Below are 10,760 nucleotides of genomic sequence, written 5' to 3' on the forward strand. Positions count from 1 at the left end.
TCCACCACTTACCTCAATTCACTCTTTGCAACCTGATGACTGAGAATCTGCAAGTTTTTAGAAAGCACTTTTTAAAAAAAAATATATATTTTTTAAAATGACTTTGGCATGGCACTTACCCTATTAAGCTAATGATACACTAAATGTGTATCGCCATTGATGTTCACATCCTGATGATCCTCATACAGCATTCGCATGTTGTTCATGTTGATGACAGGAGGCATGAAAATCAGTATAAAAGCCTGATTTTTAAGTGACTAAAAACAAACATCTTTTGGCCAAAAAAAACATACAAAGGTGCATAAATTTACTTTTTAAGTTTGCTGCTACAAATGAATAAGTGTTTTTTCTTGTTATTTACCACAATGCACTATTTTATTAAAAAAAAAAAGATCTTTATTTAATTCACAGGGAGATAAAGAAGGTAACATTGGAAAATAAAGACGGTACATTGGAATGTGGTACAACCAACAGGCATAAATAAAACTTCCATTGACTACAAGTAAAAAAAAAAAAAAAAAAAGCACAGCTGCAGTGTCTCCGTAAATGACAAGGCAGAAAACTTGCTAGAACCTAATAATACAAAGTCTATTTGGAGGTTAGACACCATTAGCAAACGCACACAAACCCTTCTGTTGTAGTTGTGGTTGCGGCTAGAATAACGGCGCGCTGTACAAACGAACGAGGCGTTGCCTTCACAACTTGAGCTTTTTCCGACGCCCGCGACCTTCCGCAGTTCCTTCCGGCTTCCGTTTCTGGGCCTAAATGGCAGGAGGAGAAGCACTGATTATTTTATTTTATTTTTTTAAACGAAAAATTCATTTTGAAATTACAGATGTTAAGCAGTGGAACCAGAACCCAAAAAGTAGGGGCATAAAAAAAACCTCCTTTAACTTAATAGCACTTACTGAGCCGGTTTTCGGCCCCCTCTTCTTCTTCTCTGCCTTCTCTCGCTCCTCCAGCTCCATGTTCTCCCTCTCGATGAGCGTGATGAGCGTGTTGCATCGTCTCTGCAGCTCCTGCGCCCGGAGCACAAACGTACATCTCGGTGACGGCGCTTGGCACAGCGGGCGCGCGGAAATCGGCGGGAAACCTCAAGCTCACCATGGCCGTCCTGGACTTGAGGAACCAGTCGAAGCGGAACTGCGGCGAGTTGCGGATGCACTGGCGCAGCTCGTCGTACACGCTCTCCTTGTCGAAGCCCAGCTTGTGCAGCATGCAGATGAGGAAGCGGTCCTCCTCCTCCGTGTAGTTCTTGCCCTTGTTGGTGCCGTAGGAGATGCGCAGCTGGTGGAAGGGCGCCTTGTAGCGGCCGATCTGGAACGGGAGACGACGGCGTGTTAAAAGATGCTGATTGACTGGATGCATTAAGCTGCTGGGTCATATCAGGTTATTTTCTAATGTGGCAGCCCGCCAGGCTTATTAGACCAGACTCACTTGATTGCATCAACTTTCCACCAATAGAGGGCGCTAATCCGAATGTGAAAAGGTCTCGGTGACCTACCTTGGAGTCCAGGGCCTTTTTGATGCTGATCCTCCTCTGGATCCTGGCTTCTCCTCGCTCGATCTGAGCCATGATCTTCTCAATGTCCTGGAGTTCATTGCAGCGCTCCCAGAACACAGCTGAGGAACAAAAAAGGTGATTTTAGTTAACGAAAACTGACAAAATAACAAAAACTAAAAAAATCACCCAAAAAAAAACATGGCCGTTAAGGAAATAAAATGAAAATGTGTTTAAAAAAATAAATAAATAAATGAAAATACATTTTACATCTACAAAACTATAGTTTTGTTTTAGTCTTTGGTAATTAATTTAAAACATTGCCTTGTGGGTTTATCTTAAATGTGATTTTAAGTATTATATTTATTTTGCTATTAACCGGAATAAGGACGTTTGAAAGTGTGTCACGCAGAAACGACGCCATCTAGCACTAGCCAATAGAAAAGCACCTTCAGATGACGTCGCTCATTGGCGACGAAGTGCGCATTTCGGACCGTGCAGTGCATTGTGGGTAAACTGAAACAAAACTAAAACAAGCATTTTTTAAATAAACTAATGAAAACTAACAGAACCACCCTAAAAACTAAAACTAACTAAAATAAATAAATAACTCAAAACGAAATAAAAGCAAACAAAAATGAAAATTCCATAACAACCCTGAACAGAGCACATAAGGACTTCAGGCATGATGGAGAGGAACGGGAACAATTTTGAGTGGAAGTGGACATTACCAGAATACTCCATAACTTCCTCTGGGGTTTTCCCCTCCACCTCTCTGGCGATGTTCTCAATGTCGTCGCGTCCCCACTTCTCGTTGGCTTTGATAAACTGGTTGAAGTCACGCTTGTTCCAAATGGTGAATCCCTACCCACGAAAAAAAAAAAAAAAAAGTTAAATTGAGTGATCCGCCAAGTTGTGTCTGCGGCATTCACACAAAACAGCGACAAAAAAGACGGGTTTTTACAGGCAGTGTGAAAGGGGGCTACACTTGTGTTGTCTTGGTCGTACCTGCTGCAGAAGGTTCTCCTTCTCCTCCAACTCCTCCTCCGTCAAGGCTTCAGCCTCGTCGATCTTGGCCTGCTCCTCCTTCTGGACCTGAGCAGAGTTGGGCATTTCCGGATTGCGCGGCACCTAAAATGGAGACGCTTTGCGTTATTGAAAACACTGATGTTGAATCGCAGAAGGTGTGAAGGGAAAGTGAGGAGAGTTACCTTGTAGCCAATTGTCTTTCTGTAGAAGAGGATTTCCTTTTCAAGGAGTTCAAAGAGACGAGGGGGGAAGAACTGGAAGTCTTGAACGTTGGGCTGCTTGGGCGGACGGGGAGCCTGGAAGGTGGAGTCCGAGCAAAGTCAAACATGGTTATAAAAAACGTGACTGTGCAAGAGATTTTCCCACTGGTAGGACTGATGATGCATGACGATTAAGAATAGTTGTCTCATAGGGATTCTGTTATTTTGGCAGGTAAACCACCTTTCCTAAACCTTTATGGAATACATCATCAGGTAAAGGAGGGACGGAAAGATGCTTCCTTTCAAACATAGAAAACGACACTAAAAACACTTGGTTAAAAAAATAACCCAATTATGGATTAAAAAAGGGACTGACCATCACTTGGATCAATTTGACCCAAATAACTCAAAACAACCCCAAAAATTGAGGTTTGTTTTGTACAAAACTCCTCAAAATTGGGCTGTTTGTGAAAGAAAAAGTTTGTGTAGTACAAATATAGAAATAACCAAAGAAGTCGGGTCTGTTCCTTTTTACACGTTGTGTATTGCAAGTCCTTAACTCATTTGCTCCCAAAAACGTATAAATACGTTCCATTGTAAATGTTTTAAGTATACTTTTCTTATTTATTCATTCTAGAGCATACAGAAGGCTTTGATGCAGCCTCTCAACTGCAGAGAACAGTTGAAGAAACGGTAGTTATTACAAAAACGGCCAGCAGGTGGAAGTAGAGTAGAAGAGCTCAACCAGGGCTATGTTGCAAGCTCATTTACCCACAGTTCTAAACAGATTTGTGAATAATAATCAAACATAGCGATATTCTAATGCTAACTGATGCAAAATGGAAACAGATACAAATAGACTTTTTATTCCTGATGAACAAAGAGGCTCTAATCTTTCTTTTGGTAGGTTCCATGTTTTTATAGCAATAGAACAGAATATTCTGTGGACCTTGCAAAAACAGTCAAAATACAGTAAAATAGACGGGAGTGAAGGAGGTTGCGTCAGTGAAAATGGCTGGGAACTAGTTAATGTATTTTTTTCCTTACTCGGTTTTATTTTTTGTGTAGAATTATTATTTTTTGTGTCTTTAAAAGTGTGTGTCAATCTGGTGTTGGTATTACTATTGATGGTACCTTGGGTGCTTTCGGCTCGCTGACTCGAAGGGCTTCTCGGAAGTAGGCATCCACGGCATAATTGGCCTTCCTCTCTCTCTTGGGGGGCTCAATCCAGTTGGTGATGACCTGGAAGAGGATGAGGATGAGGAGGTGGAGATGAACATCAAGGCTTTATGTTGTGAAAATGAATGCAATTTCTATGACTCTTTTGTACCTTTTTCTTCTCTCTGTAGTCTTCTCCCTCAAACGTGTACACGCTGCTGTTCTCCGTGTCCATGGTGAAGTTCCTCAACGAACTCTCCCCCAGGGAGGACAGCTTCTCCTTCATCTCCATCGTCTGGTGGCAGCGCGGTCAACCGTCAAGCAAAACATTTGATGTGAGCGGCGCGGCCGTGCTTGTGCGAGAACTCGCCTTCCTTTCGCCCCTCTCCAGGATGGCGTCGATATCGTCGTCTGTTATCTCGCTCTCCTTGGAGGCGAAGACGTGCGTGGCGCCGTGCCGTATGATAGAGAGCATCTCGTCTTTGCCCAGCTTGTTGGCACTCGGATCCACAAGTCGTCCTGTTGAGATATAGAAACAGCCGTGATCACTTTATAAATTATAGCTGGTGTTTATTTTAGCCATAGATGAGGGATCCTACTTAAGGCGAGTTCAACACTTTTTTAATTACATTTGAAAACACATTTAAGACCGATTGCTAACTTGGGGAAAAGCAAAAAAACAAAGGTGTTCTACCTTGCTGGATGACAATGGAGTCCAGTCTCAGCTTCATCTCCGCCCTCTCCACGATTCTCTCCTCCACTGTGTTCTCCGTGATGAAGCGGAAGACGCGCACCTGCTTCAGCTGCCCGATCCTGTGAGCGCGATCCTGGGACAAGAGGATGAGTGTTAAAGCCGCTTCTTGAGTATGCAGAAATTGTTCAAAGTTCAGGCAGCACTCACCATGGCCTGGAGGTCCACTTGAGGGTTCCAGTCAGAGTCATAGAGGATGACGACGTCGGCGGTTGCCAGGTTGATACCGAGGCCGCCGGCTCTGGTGCTCAGCATGAAGATGAACTTGCTGCTGTTAGGCTCGTTGTAGGCATTGATGGAGATCTGAAACATCAATCCTTTTTAAATATTGACATGGTTTCAAAAACGTATTCATACGTTTTTAATGCTAGAGCATACAGGAGGCTTTGAAGCATCCTCTGACCTGAAAAGGTCACTTAAAGCAATGGTAGTTATTACAAAAAACGGCCTGCAGGTGGCATTAGAGTATACGATATCAACCAGAGCCATGTTGCAACAAGCTCTTTTCCCCAGTGTTTTAAACAGGTTTGTGAATAATGATGAAACTTAGCTATGTTCTAATTCTAATTGCTGCAAAACGGAAACAGCTAGAAATTAGGCATGGGCCGATATTAGATTTTGACGGTATGATAACCGTGAGCAAAAATATCACGGTATTAAAATTACAGCTCTAAAATGTCCTCTTTTGGGGGGTTAAAATTAAAAAAGCCATTTTCCACTCAACACATTCTATATTTCATTTTTAAGCAAAATAGAGATTATTTGGTACATTAAGAAATGTATACCATGCTAGTTTAAATAAATAAATGTTGACATGCCTCTTGTGTTTTAAGTCACAGTGTCCCATCGCTGGTGAGCTACTTTTAGAACAGACTCATGTTGTCTGTAAAGGACAACGGTTTATTTACCAAATTTCTGTCATTGTTGGAACTCTTATTTTCTACAGAGAGTATTAGCGATTATTGAAACCTTGACTTTTTTATATCACGGTAAATCGACCCATGCCTAACACAAATATACATTTTTTTTCCTGATGAAAGAAGACTTTCTTTTGGTAGGTCCCATGTTTTTATAGCAATAGAACACAACATTCTGTGGACCTTGCAAAATCAGTCAAAATCCAGTAAAACAGCCGGGAGTGAAGGGGGTTGCATCAGTGAAAATGGCTGAGAGTGAATGAGTTAAAGATCACATCTTAAAACTGAACAGCTCAGTTTGCTGGCGCCGCACCTGTCTCTCCTCGTGTGGCGTCTGACCGTCCAGGCGACAGTAGCCGTAGTTCCTCCACATGCAGTAGTCTTCCAATATGTCCAGCACCCTGGTCATCTGACTGAAGATGAGCACACGCGAGCCTGGGGAGGAACAAGGTTTAGAAAGATCAATATTAGATGTTTGTGCATAAACACCGTAACTTGAGAGATGCAGAGTGGAACCAAAAGTTTATCATAGCGATACTGTATCATGAGAGAAAATTAACGAAACAATGCAATATATGAAATGAATCCAACGATGAGTATCACCGATATTAGATTCTGGTGGTTTGATAACCGAAAAGCACAAATACCACTGTGTTACAGTACACCAAAAAAAAAAAAAAATCTCTTTTTTATTATTATTGTTTTTTTTCATTACCAGGACACCTCCGACTTACCTTGCTCTTTCATCTTTGGCAACAGCTTGTCCAGCACAACCATCTTGCCACTGTTGACCACTAGGTGGAGGTCGGTGGTATAAGGGGGCCCCGGCTCTGCGCCGTCGAAAAGGTACGGGTGGTTGCAGCACTTGCGCAGCTGCATGAGCACGTTGAGCAGACGCATCTTGTCCATCTTGCCGGCAGAGTTCAGGATGTCGATGTCCTTCATTAGAATTTTGGTGTACCTTAAGGGGACATTGGTCAGTTTAAAATCAATTTTTAGCAAAAGCTGTAGTTTCAAGTGCATGCCTGCTGATGTGCAATGTTTACACTAACTACATGGATGGAAAGATACAAAGGTTAGTAATTAGCTAATATTTTATGATTTTATTTGAAGGCCATATTTCACTAATATTTAACTAAAGGGTACTTACCATTCTCGCTGCATTTTACTGAGTCCCACATACATCTTTATCTCCTTCTTGGGTAGCAGCGTCTTCTCCACATCAGCTTTTATGCGACGCAGCAGGAAAGGGCGGAGAACCTACTCGCAGCAATACAATACAACATTGATAATATGCTTCAAAAAATACAGAAAAAAAAAAAAACATATTCACAACATACCGTGTGAAGACGCTCCACCAGTTTCTGATCGCCCAAGCAATTGTTTGTGTCAAACCAAGAATCAAAGTCCTGAAAGGGCCGGATGCAACAAATTAGACACTATTTTCAGTCTGATTGAAAGAACTGTGGAATGGGTCACATACTTCTGAAGAATTAAAGACGTCGGGGAGCAGGAAGTTGAGCAGGGCCCACAGTTCGTGCAGGTTGTTCTGGAGTGGTGTGCCAGTCAGCAGCAGACGATTGGTGGTCTTGAATTCTCGCACAATCTCTGACAACTGCGAGGAAATTGTGTGTTATTATTCGAGGATCCTTATAGACAGAGTGGGTAGATGTGGGGCATGCATACCTTAGACTTCTCGTTCTTGATCCTGTGGGCTTCGTCGATGACCAAGTAGCGCCAGTTGAATTTCTTGAACACTGCTTTTTCTATGATGAGAATCTCATAAGATGTCACACACACATCCCATTCGCCGGGAAGCAACACGTCTCGGATGAGAGCCGTCTGCAAAATGGACAGAAGAGGTTCGGACCCTTTGTAAATATTCACTTCAAAAGTTCGACTTTTTCATCAACAAGCAAAACTACCTTGGAAACTAATTATAGAGCTGCAATGTCTTATGAAGAAAGTTTGTGGCTTCAAATAAAAGTTAAATTTCTAATAAAAATATTTTAATAATTTTCATTTTAAGAGGAAAAAAAGTCAACATTTTACAAAGTCATTCTTTTACAGGAAAGGCATGGCAAAATTTTCCATGGGGAAAAGGGGGGTCATTTTAAAAGAGAAACACCATTTTTAGGGGAATTTTTAGCACAGTTAAAATTTATCTCTGACAACTATTGCCGCCAATGGCAGTAAATCAGTTTTTTAAAGCCCCAATTTTACAGGACAAAGGTGGTTACTTTGAAAGGAAAAAAACATCTTGTGAGAAAGATGAATTTTTTACATAAATTATTTTCATAAACTAATTTTTTTTTGTGAAAAAAAAAGGGTTAAATTAACTTTAAAGTAAACCGCTGTAACTTTACACTAAAAAGGTTGTGATTTTACAAAAATAACATTTACATTTCACCAAATGAGCAAGATTGAACAAAGATATTTTATAAAAAATTAAAGACGTCAAATTATGAGGGTCTGGCCAAAACAACCTAAAACTAATATGTAATTTTACAAGAATAAAGGATTGCACTAAAATTGATGAGCTATTTTTATGAGGAAAAAGATTTGAAAAAACAAATAAATAAACGAAAGGTAACGTAATTTTACAACAACAAAAAATACTTCATTGAAATCAGGTTATTTTTTTCCCCTCAATAATATTAAAATGGTAACATGGCTGACCCTCTCATCTCTGTCTCCAATGAGGCAAACTGCTCGCAGAGACGGCACCCAGCGCTTGAACTCGTTCATCCAGTTGTACAGGGTGGATTTGGGCACCAGCACCATGTGCGGTCCCGGGATGTTCCTGTAGTGTTTCATGTAACCCAGTAGGGAAATCGTCTGGAGGGTCTTTCCTAAACCCTGGCGGCATAAAAATCAGTATAAAATCAAGGCAAGCCCCAAGATGACATGATACACTTGTCGTCTAATTACCATTTCATCGGCAAGGATGCCATTGATTCCATTCTCGTACAGAGAAATAAGCCAGTTGAGACCGCGGACCTGATAGTCCCTCATCTTTCCTGTTTTGACGTCTGAACAAGAGGGCAAACATGAGATGGAAATAAATACGCAACTTTCTTCCTTTCCATCTATAGAGGTGAGCACTTACAAGATGGCGAGTCATCAAAGCGTGTGCAGACGTTTGTGGTCTTGGTGCTCTCGCTCAACAGCTCCTCGTCCTCCTCTTGCTCGGTGCGCCGATGACGATTGCTGCCGTCAACAAAGAGACAAAAGGGTGGGGAAGCAAAAATACAACTTATTGTGACGTACAGGTACAGCGATTGCGCTCAGAATTTTGTCAACAGCGGTCAACTGGGGAGGGGTATTGTAAGATGTCCGGCGTCGACGAAGTAATTGGTTCACATAGCCCGTAATACCGACAAACACTTAAGTCCTGGTAATGCTAAAATGTCACTTAAAACATTGAATGTACAGTTAAAGACTTCCATTATTTTCGATACGATTTTTTTTTTTTAATACGATGTGTAATGGAGCAACCCTAACCATATTTTTAGATACTCACTCTCCAGCAGACAATAAGTTCTGCTTCTCGTCTTTCTTGATGCGAGGACGCCCAGGCTTCATCTTGAGGGGGGATGTGGGAGTCTTCTGCGCGGCTGGCTGGATAAAGTGAGCAAACAGCTCGGTTTGCTTCAACAGGTAGTCAAATCTGTTGGTACGGTCCGTTTTCTGCATGGGTGGAAAATAAGACATTTGGATTATTCCCAAAACAACAACATATTCGTATTCAAGCATGGAGTAGAAACAAAATGTCCTCACCACTTTTTCTTCATAACCTGGAGCAGATTCTTTGGTTTTGGTGGAGGAGGAAGAGGACGCATCTTGCCCATCGGGCCCTGCATCTGACGACGACTCTTTGCCGGCATCCGAATCAGACTTTTCCTATTTAATTTAAGAAAAAGTATGTTTTCTTAAATTTGATTCATAGATTCATCGACAAACTAATAGGACAGGTTAATTGGTTATTTAAAATAACTGTTAGTTGCAGCCCTAATGTAAACATAAATGCAACAGTTATTCTGCCGTGAAACAGAAACAAAGGCAAGCTTCAGTTAACTGCTAACAGGCCGAAAAAAGCCAACTCAGCCTTCTCAAAAGCGAAAACGTACACTATAAAGAGAAATGTGGCCATGCCTACATTTGTGGAACAACAATGGCTTCAGCGGCGCCGTGCTAGCTAGTTGAGCTACAGTTAGTTAGCCACGAGCTAACTGGCGCTAACGGTAAAACAAGTGGAAGTCGGACGTCGGGGACGTTCACGTAAATGAAGAATGGTCACAGTCATGTGTATCGATACATTGGATGACACCGCCACGCTGAAGGGGGAAACAAAATTCTTATTTCAAATCGTTTTACCTCGGCTCCACCTGCGTCTTTAACTTCAGTCTGCTCTTCCCGCTCCGGTTCTACGCAGCTTAAAATTTCCGACATGTTGTGCGGTGTTCCCTCTTCAACTAGTCGTGATATGTTTCGTTAGGGCGTCACGTGTTAGATTGATCTTCTGTGGGCTTTTGTGGACAAGTTTCTCGCCGTTGTCCGGGACTGTTTCTGTTATGAGAAATGAAAGACACACCGGTCAGTGCTAGCGGTATTTTCCTCCTGAACACCCGCGTTCTCATAGCGTGAGTATGCCGCGCAATCGCGAGAGTTGGTCTTGTGGCCTTCATGAAAATCTGAATTTTTTTAATACAAAAATAGTAAGTAGTGCTGTTTACTGTTTGTTACTGCCAAGAAAACGTAACACGAACTTGACTTAACACTTACGTTTAACAGTTTTAGACTCATGATGAGTGTAAAGACTTTCCCCACAACGAGGATTAGCTGAATCTATCATGGACACTGAAACTAAAATTCCATGGTCTTGATTTTTGCAAATATTGAATTTTCCCCTTTTTGTACATCTAAATATCTTTAGAAAACGAAGTCAACATTTACAGGTACAGTGTTTCCACAGCGACAGTAATTGGCGGTTGCCTTGCCTTCCCAATTATCGAAACGTTGCGATGTAATTCAAAATGTGCAATATTATAAACAAGTCTACTTTCACGTGATATGATAGGGGATTACATTATTTAACCAGAAAAGTTTGAACTAGTCCATGTAAAAAGTACTGCAAAAATGGCGTGGCAAACTGTATTAATCCCCCCCCCCCTTTCTTTTAAGTTAACGTGTTAGTATGGATT

General features: G+C 41.5%; 1 protein-coding gene across 1 annotated transcript; it reads right to left on the reverse strand.

The window, feature by feature from the left end:
* Positions 1–382: 382 nt before the first annotated feature.
* On the reverse strand, positions 383–10,208 carry smarca5 (SNF2 related chromatin remodeling ATPase 5). Its single transcript, XM_077571641.1, has 24 exons — positions 9,934–10,208; positions 9,337–9,459; positions 9,080–9,246; positions 8,666–8,766; positions 8,488–8,588; positions 8,236–8,415; positions 7,243–7,398; positions 7,040–7,171; positions 6,897–6,965; positions 6,707–6,816; positions 6,291–6,517; positions 5,870–5,991; positions 4,790–4,942; positions 4,583–4,715; positions 4,259–4,407; positions 4,061–4,183; positions 3,865–3,972; positions 2,713–2,826; positions 2,510–2,632; positions 2,233–2,365; positions 1,505–1,623; positions 1,105–1,317; positions 909–1,019; positions 383–761 (listed from the first exon to the last, which is right to left on the reverse strand). The coding sequence occupies exons 1-24, from the start codon at positions 10,006–10,008 to the stop codon at positions 696–698; spliced, it is 3,108 nt and encodes a 1,035-aa protein (XP_077427767.1). The 5' UTR covers positions 10,009–10,208; the 3' UTR covers positions 383–695.
* Between the last annotated feature and the right edge of the window lie 552 nt (positions 10,209–10,760).

This window comes from Vanacampus margaritifer, chromosome 7 (genome assembly GCF_051991255.1).
Source record: "Vanacampus margaritifer isolate UIUO_Vmar chromosome 7, RoL_Vmar_1.0, whole genome shotgun sequence".
Classification (NCBI taxonomy): Eukaryota; Metazoa; Chordata; class Actinopteri; order Syngnathiformes; family Syngnathidae; genus Vanacampus; species Vanacampus margaritifer.

Coding starts and splice junctions, on each gene's coding strand:
- smarca5 (XM_077571641.1), bottom strand. CDS start 10,008: ATGTCGGAAATTTTAAGCTGCGTAGAACCGGAGCGGGAAGAGCAGACT. Junction 6,518..6,706: donor AGTAAAATGCAGCGAGAATG/GTAAGTACCCTT, acceptor TGTCCCCTTAAG/GTACACCAAAATTCTAATGA. Junction 3,973..4,060: donor ACTACAGAGAGAAGAAAAAG/GTACAAAAGAGT, acceptor ATCCTCTTCCAG/GTCATCACCAACTGGATTGA.